This window comes from Oncorhynchus kisutch, linkage group LG25 (assembly GCF_002021735.2).
Source record: "Oncorhynchus kisutch isolate 150728-3 linkage group LG25, Okis_V2, whole genome shotgun sequence".
Lineage (NCBI taxonomy): Eukaryota > Metazoa > Chordata > Actinopteri > Salmoniformes > Salmonidae > Oncorhynchus > Oncorhynchus kisutch.
This window is the reverse complement of record NC_034198.2, coordinates 21,484,849-21,501,703: the sequence shown is the minus strand read 5'-3', so window position 1 is coordinate 21,501,703 and position 16,855 is coordinate 21,484,849. Positions and strand designations below refer to the sequence as shown.

At 45.1% G+C, this 16,855-nt stretch overlaps 2 protein-coding genes across 13 annotated transcripts in view; one reads left to right on the top strand and one right to left on the bottom strand.

Annotated features, from left to right (window-relative positions):
• Positions 1-8,984, top strand: part of grid2ipb (glutamate receptor, ionotropic, delta 2 (Grid2) interacting protein, b) — a 19,022-nt gene extending 10,038 nt beyond the window's left edge. Inside the window, 12 exon segments of the mRNA XM_031804587.1 lie at positions 843-1,162; positions 2,059-2,186; positions 2,219-3,083; positions 3,183-3,270; positions 3,825-3,902; positions 4,201-4,397; positions 4,675-4,830; positions 5,135-5,221; positions 5,540-5,669; positions 6,834-6,952; positions 7,209-7,373; positions 7,485-8,984. Coding sequence (XP_031660447.1) covers positions 843-1,162; positions 2,059-2,186; positions 2,219-3,083; positions 3,183-3,270; positions 3,825-3,902; positions 4,201-4,397; positions 4,675-4,830; positions 5,135-5,221; positions 5,540-5,669; positions 6,834-6,952; positions 7,209-7,373; positions 7,485-7,556 — 2,405 coding nt within the window. The 3' untranslated portion in view covers positions 7,557-8,984.
• Positions 8,985-14,372: 5,388 nt separating this feature from the next.
• The window catches only part of arhgap17a (Rho GTPase activating protein 17a), a 46,117-nt gene continuing 43,634 nt past the window's right edge, over positions 14,373-16,855 (bottom strand). For 8 of the 12 annotated variants that reach the window (XM_031804736.1, XM_031804731.1, XM_031804732.1 and 5 more), the window contains one exon: positions 14,373-16,206. Coding sequence is in view for 9 of the 12 variants with exons in the window: in XM_031804731.1 (XP_031660591.1) it covers positions 16,064-16,206 (143 nt within the window). In the remaining 3 variants the exon portion in view is untranslated. The remainder of the gene's footprint in view (positions 16,207-16,855) is intronic. The other 4 variants (XM_031804737.1, XM_031804740.1, XM_031804735.1 and 1 more) reach the window with 2 other exon arrangements.

Sequence of the window (16,855 nt, the reverse complement as noted above, 5' to 3'; positions counted from 1 at the left end):
GTATAAAACTGCAACACAATGGTCAGCCATGCAGAGCCAGCGGTGCTAATGATGAGCCATCTGTTTATAAAGAGAAATACTTACAGGGCTCCGCTGTACTGCAATGCTTTTACCAGTGCTTTGGGAAACACTTTATCTGGACGTCTGCTCACGAACTGTCTGTAAATAGTATTACATAGTTACAGTATGTTCACATTTTTAAAAAGACAAATATGACGCATGTTGTTTATGATTTTTACTCAAGGTTAATAATGGTTAACAAACTATCTAGTAATGATTGATAAAGAGTTTATAAGCAGACCTTGTGATAAAGAGTTCCTAGTGCTTTGTGCTAACGGCCTGCTCACACCCCCTACGACCCCTAGATGTCAGGAGTGTACACAGAGCTGGAAAGTGTGTACACAGGGAAGAATGCCATGCAACAGAGTCACAGTCGTTGCTCTCCACTGACCCTACCAGACTTTGAGGAGCTGGGACAGACTGACGCCTATGGCCAGTCTCCTGCTCGCTCCTCCCTCAGTCAAGGTAGCACAGGTAACACAGACACACACACACCCCCACACACACCGTTGACATGGCAACCACTTGAAGCCAATGGTCAGTATATCATAAAGGTTACAACGACATCACCATTAACGTTGTCACTCATGCTCGCTTTAAGGATGACAAATTAGATCATTTAAGATGGAACCCATCTGGTTTAAGAGACTTCTTTAGAGTAAATTGAACAAACAGCTGCCACGGGGGTCAAGTTTTATTTCAACCAAATAAAACGCAGAGTCACAAAGTCCTTTGTTAGATACCTTTGAAATAATGCAGCGTTTCTTCTCCCCCCCCCACAGGGAACCGTAAATCAGGATTGTCTCTGACATGGAAGGAGCCTCTGCCCGACCCTCTGTATGAGTTCTATCATGAGGGAACCACCCCGTCTCCCGGTAGCGTTGACTCCAACCCTTACGTGAGCCTGGAGAGCCCCCCTCCGTCTCCCCAGCACTCGGATGACCCCACCAGCCCCCTGTCCAGACGCAGGAAGCTCTTCACCTTCTCCAGACCCCCCCGGAGCAGGGACACGGACAAGTTCCTGGACGCTCTGAGCGAACAGCTGGGACACCGTGTCACTCTGGTGGATAACTTCCTCCCTGGAGAGAACGATTATGAGGAGGTGAGAGACACAGACAGTAGATGAAGAGATAGTCACTGTGAGGAGGTGAGAGACAGAGACAGTAGATGAAGAGATAGTCACTGTGAGTAGGTGAGAGACAGAGACAGTAGATGAAGGTTTAGTCACTGTGAGGAGGTGAGAGACAGAGACAGTAGATGAAGGTTTAGTCACTGTGAGTAGGTGAGAGACAGAGACAGTAGATGAAGGTTTAGTCACTGTGAGGAGGTGAGAGACAGAGACAGTATATGAAGAGATAGTCAATGTGAGGAGGTGAGAGACAGAGACCGTATATGAAGAGATAATCAATGTGAGGAGGTGAGAGACAGAGACAGTATATGAAGAGATAGTCAATGTGAGGAGGTGAGAGACAGAGACAGTATATGAAGAGATAGTCAATGTGAGGAGGTGAGAGAGCCAGAGAATCACAATTAGACAATGTGAGCTCTAAGAGAATTGGTTTGAAATGTTAATGATACCAGATCAAATTCGCCAACAGGCCGTCTGTGCCTACAGTAGTGTCATTGAGTTATTTAAGTATCTACAGTGTAGAAAATCCAATGTTTATGAATAAGATACAGACGGTACAGTATGTGAAGTTGTTATTGTGTCGACAGATACAGTATTTATGGAGTTGGTTTCCATTGTTTCTGAAGAAAAGCGGTGCATATGAATAGGAAATGATTAGATACATTATCGTCGTACAATAAAGGTTGTTTATAAGGTGTGTGCAGACTATTCATGTATACAGTGATAAAATGACCATCAGATTATATACAGTATGTGTGCATCTGATCGTAAGGTTTCTGAAAACTGTATAAGGTTATAATATGTAAATCAGATGACATGGGTGTGTCTAATTATAAAGAATGAGAATGATCATTATCTGCTGTGTCCAGATGAGTTTCCAGGATGAGCAGGAAGTGAGCTACCTCCCCCACCAGCTGAGTAGTGCCAGCAGTGAGGACATCAGCAGCAACGATGACGCCACCTCCCTCACCTACTCCTCCGGGTCAGAACACATCCCCATTCCCCCGCCCCCCCCAGAGCGCCCCGCCGCCCCCGCCCTTCCCCACCCCCCCTACCCCCGCCACCATTCGGCTTCTCCGACCCCCTCCCCATTACCTCGGTCCTCTCTCGCTTTTCCCCCGAACACATCCCCCGGGCGCGCATGTCCTTCCAGCCGCAGCACCCCATCATCCCCCCTCCCCCGCCCCCTCCACGGACCTTCACGTACAACAGGCCGACCCTACACAAGGTGCTGCCGACCAGGGATGAACTACAGGGCCGTTTCCACCACCAAGCACCCCAGATGACTCTCCCCCTGGCCCCTTGCTACTCTCCCCAGCCCTCTCGCCCCAGGAACCTGCCCCGGCAGGCCAGCCAGCCTCAGCCCCTGACCCAGCCCATCCTGTGTCCCCAGCCCTCCCCTCAGCCCAACAGGCAAAGCCAGCTCGCCCTCCAGAGACACCACCAGCTTCACCACCAGCCCTACCAGCCCAGGCTGAGCCACCAGCCCTACCAGCCGCAGCTGAGCCACAGCCTGCCCCCCCAGACCCCACACCTGTCCCAGCCCCAGAGTCACCCTCTCCAGCCCCCTCTCCTGTCCCAGCCCCAGAGTCACCCCCCCCAGACCCCCCACCTGTCCCAGCCCCAGAGTCACCCCCCCCAGGCCCCTCACCTGTCCCAGCCCCAGAGTCACCTTCCCCAGCCCCTTCACTCAAAGACCTACGAGACCCCTGTCTCAGTGTCAGAGCTCCAGAAACACAAGGTGCCCCCACCGCCCCCTCCACCACTGCCGCCCCCGTGCGACCCGCCTCCACTGCCCAATTCCAGTCCCTGTGCTGGGGACACCAACCACATGAGTGTCAAGAGGCTACGCTGGGAGCAGGTAGAGAACTCCGAGGGGACCATCTGGGGACAGGTACGTGTGGAGTATATTATATTAACCCTGAACCTGGAATAATACTGTTTGTTGTTGTTTTGTTCAGACATGTATTGACAGATACTTTGTCTGCTTTAGCTTGGAGAGGACCCTGACTATGACAAACTGAGTGACATGGTGAAGTACCTCGATCTAGAGCTGCACTTTGGTACCCAACAGAGTTCCAGTAAGTTCTTTATTATGACCTCTTTTCATCAAACATCTCATCTCGGGGTGTCATATCATATAATGTATTCATATCACTGTTTCTGTTTTTACCAGTTAAACCACCTCTATGATGCAATTTTTTAATATTGTCCTTCTACCGTCATTGTCTCTGATTTGATATTTATTTATTTTAACATGGAGTCCCACTGAAGGTCTCTTTTGCAAGGGAGCCATGCATTTATAATGCAATATAATGATTTTATATCATTGCTGTGTAAGAGTACATCACATTCATTAATTCAACATGGCTTTTTTTTGTGTTTCATTGTGTAAGTGTATTGCTGATATTCCATGTTGTTGCCTTCACAGTTCACCAAGTTGTCCCATGGTCTACTAAGCTCCTCCATTCACCTGCTCATCAAATCCATTATCCATATGGCACCACCTCCCATCCCATCTCTCCTCTCTTCTATCTTTACCCATCTATCTTTAGTGCCTGTTAGTGTTTCCACCTCTGGTGCCTGGAGAGCAGCATCCTTACACTGTGATTAAATGTGTCAGTCTCTCTTCCAGAGCCAGCCTTCCTGCCCGAGAGCTTCAAAAAGAAAGACGTGGTGGAGATTCTGTCTTATAAGAAGGCCTACAACGCCTGTGAGTATGACCATGCCGTAGCCCCCAGGGATCTGAACCTTTCTCTCAATGATCTGAACATACCCTCTATGGCCACGTGGCTCAAACACAGGTTCTCTGATTTCTACAGAAGCAGTTGAATGGTATTGTTATTGTTGTTGTTTTTGATCAATGAAGGCCTGTGACTGTCAATGACTGTTTTGTAGTGTGTTTTCTGTGAACCCCAGGATGAGTATCAGTTGCTTTTGTAACAGATCCAAATAAAATACAAATAAACCTAGTCTCCTCCATCCCTCCATTCCATTCCTCCTCTCCTCAGCCATCCTGATCGCCCACCTGAAGCTGTCTCCAGGTGAGCTGCGTAAGGTGCTGATGACAATGACCACAGACAGGCTAGAGCCGGCCCACATCAAGCAGCTGCTGCTCTACGCCCCCGATGACCAGGAGGTCAAACAGTATCAACGCTTCGACCAGGACTCCGCCAAACTCAGCGACCCTGACCAGTTTGTCCTGCAGGTAACAGAGACACTGTTGTGTCAATGTTTCCCAAATGGTGGATCGGGACGTTGTTTATATTGGTCCAGTCAAATAAAATAAAATTTGATTTGTCACATACACGTGTTTAGCAGATGTTATTGCGGGCGTAGTGATCCGTCTAGGCTGCGGCTAGAATGTTAAAAAATATCTATTTCAGTATTTTACTGTATAATATAGTAGTAGTTTACCACAGTATTATGCTACTATACTAGCAACAGTAACAATATTTTAACAAGTTCATAATCTGTGTGCCCAGATGCTGATGGTCCCTGAGTATAAGACTCGTCTGCGGAGCCTCCATTTTAAGACGACCCTGCAGGAGAAGACAGAGGAGATGAAGGCTGGATACGAATGTATTTACAAGGCCTCAGTGGAACTCAGGAGCAGCAAGAAACTGGCCAAGATCCTCGAGGTAATACAACCACTGCTCCATGGGAGTGGAATACAGGAGCTTAATGGTTGAGAAATGGCAAACGACTGTTGATTTCATATTTTTTATGGTACCCTGCTGTCAAGATCTAAGGTTATTAAAGAACCAGGAGGATTTAAGACCAAAGACCCAAGATGATTCAGTTAAGAATTGCAATTTTGAAGATTTGTCTGTCTATAAAATCATATAGGATAAGGTAACAAGAAACAGACTCGGAGGTATGCATAGTGTTTTTATTGTGTTGTTTACCTGTAAACGGTTTCTAAACCTCTGTTTCTGTTGACAGTTTGTGCTGGCAATGGGGAATTACCTGAATAATGGTCAACCCAAGACAAACAAAACCACTGGCTTTAAGATCAACTTTCTCACTGAGGTATGGATGGATGTTCATGCTCTTGCTGACTGTGCTTTAGCCTCATTTGCCTCTATAGCAGTGGTTCTCAAACTAATTCTCAGGGATCCCCAAATGTTTCACTATTTTGTTGTAGCCCTGAACTAAGTCACCTGATTCACCTAGTCAAGGGCTTGATGATTAGTTGACCATTTGAATCAGGTGTGCTAGCTGTGTAATAGTTCAAATACGTGGAATGACTAGAGGTCCCCGAGGAGAGGTTTGAGAACCCTTGCACTATAGTATTTGTGTTGTCTTTGCTTTCTAATGCCAAATCCTATCTCACCTTAATTCTTACAGCTCAGCACCACTAAAACAGTGGATGGTAAATCCACCTTCCTCCACATTCTTGCCAAATCGCTATGCCAACACTTCCCAGAACTGTTGAACTTTGCCAGGGACCTCACAACCGTACCACTCGCAGCCAAAGGTACAGTGAGACGACACCACACAATGTTCTTTACCTGGTTCCATCCTTCAGCGGGACTCTGAGGTTCACTAGCAGAATGAACACCTTCTATCTATTTAGTACATTTACACAGTCCACAATATGTTCTAAAAGTCATGTTCTTATCCGTTTCCTGATAACCCCCGGGCGTTTCCTGATAACCCCTGGTCGTTTCCTGATAATCCCCGGTCGTTTCCTGATAATCCCCGGTCGTTTCCTGATAATCCCCGGTCGTTTCCTGATAACCCCCGGTCATTTCCTGATAATCCCCAGTCGTTTCCTGATAATCCCCGGTCGTTTCCTGATAATCCCCGGTCGTTTCCTGATAATCCCCAGTCGTTTCCTGATAACCCCCGGTCGTTTCCTGACAACCCCCGATCGTTTCCTGATAACCCCCGGTCGTTTCCTGATAACCCCCGGTCGTTTCCTGATAACCCCCGGTCGTTTCCTGATAATCCCCGGTCATTTCCTGATAATCCCCGGTCGTTTCCTGATAACCCCCGGCCGTTTCCTGATAACCCCCGGTCGTTTCCTGATAACCCCTGGTCGTTTCCTGATAATCCCCGGTCGTTTCCTGATAATCCCCGGTCGTTTCCTGATAATCCCCGGTCGTTTCCTGATAACCCCCGGTCATTTCCTGATAATCCCCAGTCGTTTCCTGATAATCCCCGGTCGTTTCCTGATAATCCCCGGTCGTTTCCTGATAATCCCCAGTCGTTTCCTGATAACCCCCGGTCGTTTCCTGACAACCCCCGATCGTTTCCTGATAACCCCCGGTCGTTTCCTGATAACCCCCGGTCGTTTCCTGATAATCCCCGGTCGTTTCCTGATAACCCCCGGTCGTTTCCTGATAACCCCCGGGCGTTTCCTGATAACCCCCGGTCGTTTCCCGATAACCCCCGGTCGTTTCCCGATAACCCCCGGTCGTTTCCTGATAACCCCCGGTCGTTTCCTGATAACCCCCGGTCGTTTCCTGATAGTTCCTTTTCAACATTCCGACATGCCTTACAGCAGTCATCGCATAAGACTGAAACACGACAGCAATTACTTTATAATGAATGGCATTCGCATTAGACACTTGAATTTGCAATGGATTTGTCTCATATGAGTCATACTGTATGGTTTTGTATTGAACTTTCTCTGCAGTGAATCAGCGAATCCTGACAGCTGAGCTGGGTGACCTCCACTCCACCATCCAGGACATCAGGACAGCGTGTCAGATGATTCCTGCCACGGCTGAGGACCACTTCGCTGCTGTCATGAGTGTATCCTTTTATCGACAACAACAATTCCCTTCACAACAGAACATTTCCCACACACACACATAATCATGGTAGACAGTATAGTTAGTGTGTGCCACACAGTAACACACTGTAGTGATTAGTAGTAATTAATTACACTGTAATTGTATATAATTACACCATACATAACAGTCATCAGGATGTTACTAGTCAGAATGTTTCACTGTGCTTCAAATGGTCTGACAGTTTGACAGTTTTATCCTTGACCCTGGAGATAAAGGGCTTCCTGGAGAACAGTCACCCAGCAGTTCAGTCGCTGGACTCTCTGCAGCTGAGAGCCATGGATGAGTTCACTAAGGTGGCCTCTTACTTCGGAGAGGACAGCAAAGCCACCTCCACTGAGGCCTTCTTCGCCATTTTCGCTGAGTTTACTTCCAAGTTTGAGGTGAGCCGGTAGCCATAGTGATGCCCTTGATAGGTCTCTGACCGTACAATTTGACAGCATTCAAGTGTGTCTGTGACTCATGCATGATTTTGATTGGTTCATGTTTTCCAGAAAGCACTGAATGAGACCCAGGCTACAGAGAACCCCTGTATCCCCAGAGTGGCCTCTCCCCTGGCCTGGTAGAGATGAGAGACTGGATAACCCCTCTGCTCTCCTCAACCAAAGTGCCAAGACAACACAAAGAAACAGTCACAGCTACTGGGACACAAACAACATGATCTTCAACACTGCGGAATGACCTATGGCCAGGAGTTCTTCCTGAACATGTCATCTGACCAGAAAGAACTCTGAGCCCTAGGGCCCACAGTTGTCCCTGGTAAGGTCAAGTAGTACAAGAAATTAGTAATGAAGATTAATATGTTTAGATAAGAGTATATATTTGATATTGGATTATTTGAAATTGAAATTATATTGAAATTGTAAAGCATAGATGTATATGGAAATTACATTTTAGATGGCTGATAGTCAAACGTATATGAATGTTATCTAGAGCTGAGCACTATTTTTAGGACTTGATCTGAAAAGTGCACAACAACAGAAACTCAAATTCCATTCACACACACTCACTGCCTCTTAGATTATGTGATGATAGAACGCAGTATTAACCTACCAAGAATCATTACATTGGCATGACAATAGTACTGTGAATTATAATTTTTTAAATTAGAAGCTTTCTGGTGTCAACGTACCTGCAGTCATCCTAATGTACCTGCAGTCATCCTGACGTTTGGCATTTCAAAAGTTCCACTCGGCAGGGGAAACAAAAAATAATGCCAGACTCCTGCGGGTTTTAAGTGTTTTATAGTATGATGAACCACATGAAATAAGAGGGTTAACCCACCGGGGCTAGTAAATGGATAGCTGATAACAGAAAGACATCAATTCATTTGAGTGGTCTTGGCAGCTCTTACTGTCACTGTGGTTGTTATTGATGAACCGTCCATCTCTGCCATAAATTCACCTGAATTTGTATCTTGTTTTAGAACAAATGTTCACTTTTTTCTGATGTTAATTTAAAGCTGTTTTGATGGTATTTCTTTAATACTGTACGTGTTTCTACTTTCCCTCCATAATTCCTTTTTACATTGGAATTTCAGTCAGAGCTGCCATCATAAAAATACAGATGTATTTATTTACAGACCTGTCGTACCAGGCAATTTGTCATCATGTTCAAAAAGACACTGCAACACATTTAAATATTGCCACTAGTGCAGTACAGTGTTGACAACTGTCCGAAGCATTTGCATGTTTGTATAGGTGTTGTTTTGTGTTATATCTGGATTTGTTTACTTTTATTATATTCTGACAAATTGGGTCTGAAATGTAGGCCTATTATAACATTTGGTCGATTGAAGTTTATTGTTAATTTATTGAAATGTTCATTTTGTAAAAGTGTGTTTTATATGTTTTCATTGATATTATTGGAGTACTTTGTATAGTTAAAAAAATATTGACTTTTTATGTTGGCCATGTGGTTGCTTCTGGATCGGTTGTATTTGGATCTGTTAAAAACATGAATGCTTGACAAATAAATCTGCCTGATACCCTCGAGCTTCTTTGGCACTAATGACAATCATGGACCAAATTAAGTGGAAATTGTTTTGTGGTGATGCTGTTGCCATAGTAACAGGAAAATGGCAGTAAATCGTTTGCCATCATCAAATAAAATTGTATTAGTCACATGCGCCGAATACAACAGGTGTAGACCTTAAGGTGAAATGCTTACTTACGAGCCCCTAACCAACAATGTCGTTTTAAAAAATATGGACAAGCATAAGAGATAAAAGTAACAAGTAATTAAAGAGCAGCAGTAAAACAACAATAGCGAGACTAAATACAGGGGGGTATATGCGGGGGCACCGGTTAGTTGAGGTAGTATGTACATGTAGGTAGAGTTATTGAGGTGACTATGCATAGAGAACAACAACAGAGTAGCAGCGGTGTAAGGGGGGGGGGGGGCAATGCAAATAGTCTGGGTAGCCATTTGATTAGAAGTTCAGGACTCTTGGGGGTAGAAGCTGTTTAGAAGCCTCTTGGATCTAGACTTGGCGCTCCGGTACCGCTTGCAGTGCGGTAGCAGAGAGAACAGTCTATGACAAGGGTGGCTGGAGTCTTTGACAATTCTCAGGGCCTTCCTCCAACATCGCCTGGTAAAGAGGTTCTGGATGGCAGGAAGCTTGGCCCCAGTGATGTACTGGGCCGTTCGCACTACCCTCTGTAGTGCCTTGCGGTCAGAGGCCGAGCAGTTGCCATACCAGGAAGTGATGTTACCAGTCAGGATGCTCTTGATGGTGCCAAATCTTTTCAGTCTCCTGAGGCGGAATAGGTTTCGTTGTGCCATCTTCACGACTGTCTTGGTGTGCTTGGATTATGTTAGTTTGTTGGTGATGTGGACACCAAGGAACTTGAAGCTCTCAACCTGCTCCACTGCAGCCCCGTCGATGAGAATGGGGGCGTGCTCGGTCCTCCTTTTCCTGTAGTCCACAATCATCTCCTTTGTCATGATCACGTTGAGGGACAGGTTGTTGTCCTCGCACCACACGGCCAGGTCTCCGACCTCCTCTCTATAAGCTGTCTCGTTGTTGTCAGTGATCAGGCCTACCAGTGCTGTGTCATTGGCAAATTTAATGATGGTATTGGAGTCGTGCCTGGCCGTGCAGTCATGAGTGAACAGGGAGTACAGGAGGGGACTGAGCCTTCACCCCTGAGGGGCCCTTGTGTTGGGGATAAGCATGGCGAATGTTTTGTTACCTAGCCTTACCACCTGGGGGCGGCCCGTCTGGAAGTCCAGGATCCAGTTGCAGAGGGAGGTGTTTAGTCCCAGGGTCTTTAGCTTATTTATGAGCTTTAAGGGCATTATGGTGTTGAACACTGAGCTGTAATCAATGAATAGCATTCTCACATAGGTGTTCCTTTTGTCCAGGTGAGAAAGGGCAGTGTGGAGTGCAATAGAGATGGCATCATCTGTGGATCTGTTGGTGCGGTATGCAAATTGGAGTGGGTCTAAGGTTTCTGGGATAATGGTGTTGATGTGAGCCATGACCAGCCTTTCAAAGTACTTCATGGCTACAGATGTGACTGCTACGGTTCTGTAGTAATTTAGGCAGGTTACCTTAGTGTTCTTGGGATCAGGCACTATGGTGGTCTGCTTAAAATATGTTGGTATTACAGACTCGGACAGGGGGAGGTTGAAAATGTCAATGAGGACACTTGCCAGTTGGTCAGCGCATGCTCTCAGTACACGTCCTGGTAATCCGTCTGGCCCTGCGGCCTTGTGAATGTTGACCTATTTAAAGATCTCACATCGGCTGCGGAGAGCGTGATCACACAGTCTTCTGGAACAGCTGGTGCTCTCATGCATGTTTCAGTGTTATTTCCCTCAAAGCGAGCATAGAAGTAGTTTAGATCGTCTGATAGGCTTGTGTCACTGGACAGCTCTCGGCTGTGCTTCCCTTTGTAGTCTGTAATAGTTTGCAAGCCCTGCTACATCCGATGAGTGTCGGAGCCGGTGTAGTACGATTCAATCTTAGTCCTCTATTAACGCTTTGCCTGTTTGATGGTTCGACGGAGGGCATAGCGGGATTTCTTATAAGCTTCCGGGTTAGAGTCCCACTCCTTGAAAGCGGCAGCTCTAGCCTTTTGCTCAGTGCAAATGTTGCCTGTAATCCATGTCAACAACAAAAACAACCAAAAAATTGTTACAAACAACGCAAATCAACTACCAAAAGAAACACAATAGGTTAGGGGACACGTAAAACCTCTGCCTTCCTCTCCGGTGCCGTCAATCCATATGGCAGCATCAATCCATATGGCAGCATCAATCCATATGGCAGCATCAATCCATATTTCAAAGCCTTTGAGTTGCTCACCGTTTGCTCGGCGTCATTCCAGAATACTATGAGCAATTTTTGTCAAAATTCCTGAAAAACACACTGAAAAAGTCGCTGTCATACTATTATATCCCAAAGGTATGTATAATTTAGTTGATGGAGGTATGTTGAGAATTAACAATTTTACTTTGCTTACAGATGTAGCAGGATCTATATTAGCCTATTAATATTCATATTATAAGTGACATTTGTTTGGTTTTAGTCCTCATCAGAAGTTCTCCACATGATTCTGGAAGATCTGAATGACATTGAGAAACGCCCAAAGTAAGTTTTCCTCTGACTCCTCATTGAGGCATGGCCCTTGCTTTGCTCGGTTATCTGACTGTGGTTGTTTTTGGCCCATCTGCCCACTGAAGGAGGTTTGTATCCTGGTGGTGTCTCATTGTGTGCTGAGCCGTATGTTCCCGTCGTGGGGATACCACTTCGTGATGCAGCCCCTCAGCCTCCAGGACCCCACCCCACAGACCCAGCTGTAGAGACCCTGGTTCCAGATAGCCTGGCCATGATCTGCGCGTGCCTACTGAAACACAGGGTAAAGCAGATGCTGAACACTGTTGGTGGCAAATTTCAACATCATTGTTGCATGTCAATTTGTCCATATCACAGACATACCAGTTGTAAGACAAATTCATCGTTTCCTTTGTAAGGTATTTTGATATAAGACCTCCATGTTTTGTGATCTTTGAGGGGTTGTGTCACAGGCCTGTCGGTGTGTGTGTTATATAACAGGGGTATTCAACTCTAACCCTACGAGATCCACAGGCTGCTAGTTTTCTGTTTTACCTGATCATTTAACACACCTGGTGTCCCAGGTCTTATTCAGTCCCTGATTAGAGGTGAATCACCCACCTGGTGTCCCAGGTCTTATTCAGTCCCTGATTAGAGGGGAGCAATAACAAAAATGCAGCGGAACTGGCTTCGAAGTCTAGATTTGAGGGTTCTATACGTTAGCTGTTCAGTGTGTGTTGTTCTATACGTTAGCTGTTCAGTGTGTGTTGTTCTATAGGGTAGCTGTTCAGTGTGTGTTGTTCTATAGGGTAGCTGTTCAGTGTGTGTGTTGTGCTATAGGGTAGCTGTTCAGTGTGTGTTGTTCTATACGTTAGCTGTTCAGTGTGTGTTGTTCTATAGGGTACCTGTTCAGTGTGTGTGTTGTTCTATAGGGTAGCTGTTCAGTGTGTGTTGTTCTATACGTTAGCTGTTCAGTGTGTGTTGTTCTATAGGGTAGCTGTTCAGTGTGTGTTGTTCTATAGGGTAGCTGTTCAGTGTGTGTTGTTCTATACGTTAGCTGTTCAGTGTGTGTTGTTCTATAGGGTAGCTGTTCAGTGTGTGTTGTTCTATAGGGTAGCTGTTCAGTGTGTGTGTTGTGCTATAGGTAAGCTGTTCAGTGTGTGTTGTGCTATAGGTAAGCTGTTCAGTGTGTGTTGTGCTATAGGTAAGCTGTTCAGTGTGTGTGTTGTTCTATAGGGTAGCTGTTCAGTGTGTGTGTTGTGCTATAGGTAAGCTGTTCAGTGTGTGTTGTGCTATAGGTAAGCTGTTCAGTGTGTGTGTGTTGTGCTATAGGTAACTTGTTCAGTGTGTGTTGTGCTATAGGAAAGCTGTTCAGTGTGTGTTGTGCTATAGGAAAGCTGTTCAGTGTGTGTGTTGTGCTATAGGAAAGCTGTTGAGTGCGTGTTGTGCTATAGGTAAGCTGTTCAGTGTGTGTTGTGCTATAGGTAAGCTGTTCAGTGTGTGTTGTGCTATAGGTAAGCTGTTCAGTGCGTGTTGTGCTATAGGAAAGCTGTTCAGTGTGTGTTGTTCTATAGGGTAGCTGTTCAGTGTGTGTGTTGTGCTATAGGGTAGCTGTTCAGTGTGTGTTGTTCTATACGTTAGCTGTTCAGTGTGTGTTGTTCTATAGGGTAGCTGTTCAGTGTGTGTGTTGTTCTATAGGGTAGCTGTTCAGTGTGTTGTTCTATACGTTAGCTGTTCAGTGTGTGTTGTTCTATAGGGTAGCTGTTCAGTGTGTGTTGTTCTATAGGGTAGCTGTTCAGTGTGTGTTGTTCTATACGTTAGCTGTTCAGTGTGTGTTGTTCTATAGGGTAGCTGTTCAGTGTGTGTTCTATAGGGTAGCTGTTCAGTGTGTGTGTTGTGCTATAGGTAAGCTGTTCAGTGTGTGTTGTGCTATAGGTAAGCTGTTCAGTGTGTGTTGTGCTATAGGTAAGCTGTTCAGTGTGTGTGTTGTTCTATAGGGTAGCTGTTCAGTGTGTGTGTTGTGCTATAGGTAAGCTGTTCAGTGTGTGTTGTGCTATAGGTAAGCTGTTCAGTGTGTGTGTGTTGTGCTATAGGTAACTTGTTCAGTGTGTGTTGTGCTATAGGAAAGCTGTTCAGTGTGTGTTGTGCTATAGGAAAGCTGTTCAGTGTGTGTGTTGTGCTATAGGAAAGCTGTTGAGTGCGTGTTGTGCTATAGGTAAGCTGTTCAGTGTGTGTTGTGCTATAGGTAAGCTGTTCAGTGTGTTGTGCTATAGGTAAGCTGTTCAGTGCGTGTTGTGCTATTGGTAAGCTGTTCAGTGTGTGTTGTGCTATAGGAAAGCTGTTCAGTGTGTGTTGTGCTATAGGTAAGCTGTTCAGTGTGTGTTGTGCTTTAGGTAAGCTGTTCAGTGTGTGTTGTGCTATAGGAAAGCTGTTCAGTGTGTGTTGTGCTATAGGAAAGCTGTTCAGTGTGTGTTGTGCTATAGGTAAGCTGTTGAGTGCGTGTTGTGCTATAGGTAAGCTGTTCAGTGTATGCGTGTGTTACAGGGTAGCAGTTCAGGCCAGGATGCTCAGGAGCCAGCTTTACTGTTAGAGGAGGATACAGTAATCTACACCGTATTCTTGAATCAGAATCAGGAGTGTTTTAAACAATTATTCATTTTTTATTTTAGAAATTGCGTGGCCGACACGCCACAGACTTTACTGGTAGCCGGAGATTGAAGAAATGATTACTAGACAATCGTCCTCCCATCAATAAGACCAAATGAATCATGTTGTGAGCTCATGTGTGAGCATGTGAGTGATCAAGCCATGACTCACAACCTTTTCACATTTTTCTTCATATACTTTATTCAGAAAGGGAGTATAACCAAGCAGTCATTTTACATTTGATTTATTTCTTGTTTCAGCTCAGTCTGCATACAAAACTAGCTGAGCTCAAAACGCAGCTTTAACATTTGTAGTTTAATGGCATTTGTTCATCTTTCAGAGCCTCGAAACAAGGTACTCTTTCTGCAGAAGGATAAGGCAGCAAGTTAAAGGAAAAGATGAGATAGAGGGGAATCTCAGCAAGACTACATGGATGATGATGGTCTCTGAAAAGCAGTACAAATACTGAACATGTTTTCAGTGCAACTAAAGCATCCAGAAATGTGCCCTTTAGTTGATACCATTCAGGGTCTCTTCTCTAGGAGCACAACCCTGCATTATACTCAAGGAAAAAGCAACCTGTATAAAAATAAAAGATAATTAAGCTTTTCTGGTCTAGTGTATCCAACACCACCTCACTACTAGGTTGTTACATTGGTTTGTGTGTAAAACCCAGCTCAGTGGGAAAGGTAGAGCAGAATGATCTTCCATATAGAAACCTGTTCCCTGGAAAGCAAGCGCTTGTGGGGTTTAGACTTGGTTCAATATCAGCTGTTGAAGTGATTCACTAGTCAGATGACAAGGTAGCTACAGTATAAGCGCTTTAAAACAGTCCTTTCCTATATTCACTTATACAGGAACTGTCACTTTAATGCCCCAGCAACATTGACGGTAAACACAGAAGATTAGGAAGGCACCTACAAGCCAAGAGGATCAGCATGTACACTGAAAGTATATAGACCTATCCCTGCCAAGAGTTATGGAACCAGTAAGGCCTGCTTCAGAAAACTGCATGATTATTAACTCAAGCTACAGGGAATGTGTTTTAGGAAATAAATACAGAGAGCAAAGGATGGGTTTCATACAAAAACAGGGATAAAAAAAAAATAAAAAAAGGTATAATTGTGAGATAGACTGGAAACCTGCTACACTTCAACAACAGTTATTATTTTGGCGGGATTCTACTTTTACCCACGTTTACTGTGCTTCACATTTACAAATAGTATTTTTCATTTCTTGAACTAAGGCCATCATCAAGAACAACACACCAATATCAAAGAAGTCTGTCGGTCCACTGTTAACAACCCACTCTACTAGCAGTTCCTTAAGCATCTTAAAACAATTCCGTATGTTAGCTTAGAAATCCAGCCCCGGGCCCTTAAAACTCATTAAGGTGCAACATCCCATGCAAATGCATACCGTTTTCATTCCAAACCTCATCATCCCCCCAAAATCTACAAAGCTTTATCGAGGCTTCATCAGTGCTACAGTTACGATTTCCTGGTGGGGAGGGGCCAGGGGAGGAGGCCTGTTCTGTAGTTCCACTGGGGTGGTTGAGTTGACTGTATGGAGTTGTAGCTGTAACAGGCCTGCAGTAGAGCGAACCAAGGGGGTGGTGAAGGGAAAGTTAGTGTGTGGAGGACAGTTGAGAGAGAGCAGCAGATGTGTGGTGATCTGAGGGGAGCTTGAGGTAGAAGTTGACACTAACCACAAGTCTAGGACCAGATCACCCTACCCCTAGACCTAAAGTTAACCATTAGGGGATGACACTAATATCTGACTCTGGACCTGTGGTTAGGGTCAACTTCTAACCACACCTGGAGAGGAGATGGAGAGGGGACAGAGAGACAAGGCCAGTCCTCTTCCTTATAGAACGGTACTCTCTGTGTCCAGGTCTGAGTCTTTGGGCTGGGGCACGGACGTCATGGAGGGGGCGGTCACTGGCTGCTGGTCCACAGCAAACTCAGGGATGAAGGCTCGGGTCAAGCCTTTGAGAGACAGGGCTGGGTCTGGACAGGACAAAGACCGTGAAATGTTAGTGCTGCAGCTGACTGAGGAGTTCATGTTAAAAGTCTGCTAAGCTGTAGTTGTTTGTTGAGAGACTGTATAAAATCACTCACTTATTCTTTAGCTAAATATTGTGGATTAACTAAGTAAAAAATACTAAGAATTCAATAAAAAGTGATGGTGACTTGTGTTCAATGTTAGTTTGTTTTGGCAAGGATGGTTGACATGCTTAAAAAAGACAAGCATAATGCAAATTGAACCTGCAGTACAGACAATCACTCCCCCCAAGCTACTACCTTCAGTACCATCATCTGAAGGATCTGACATCCAAACAGTGGTTTCAACCGATGCAATCTATGACCATTTTCCATTGGCTTAAATATAAAAATAGCAGTGCACCATCAAGTAGCGTTAAATGCCAGCCACACTATGTAGCATATCAGAGATGATGCTGAGACAGATTTACTCTTAAACAGAATCATGCTAATGCTATCCACATTCCATCATAAAGGAAAATAATGCAGCCCTCTTTATTGAAAACCACATCACTGCCATCATCAGCACAGAGTTAAAGAGAGGATCAAAATGCATCCAAGGCTTGCACCTTAAGTACAATCCTGTTCCATGCATACCAGAACACTAAAACCTGAT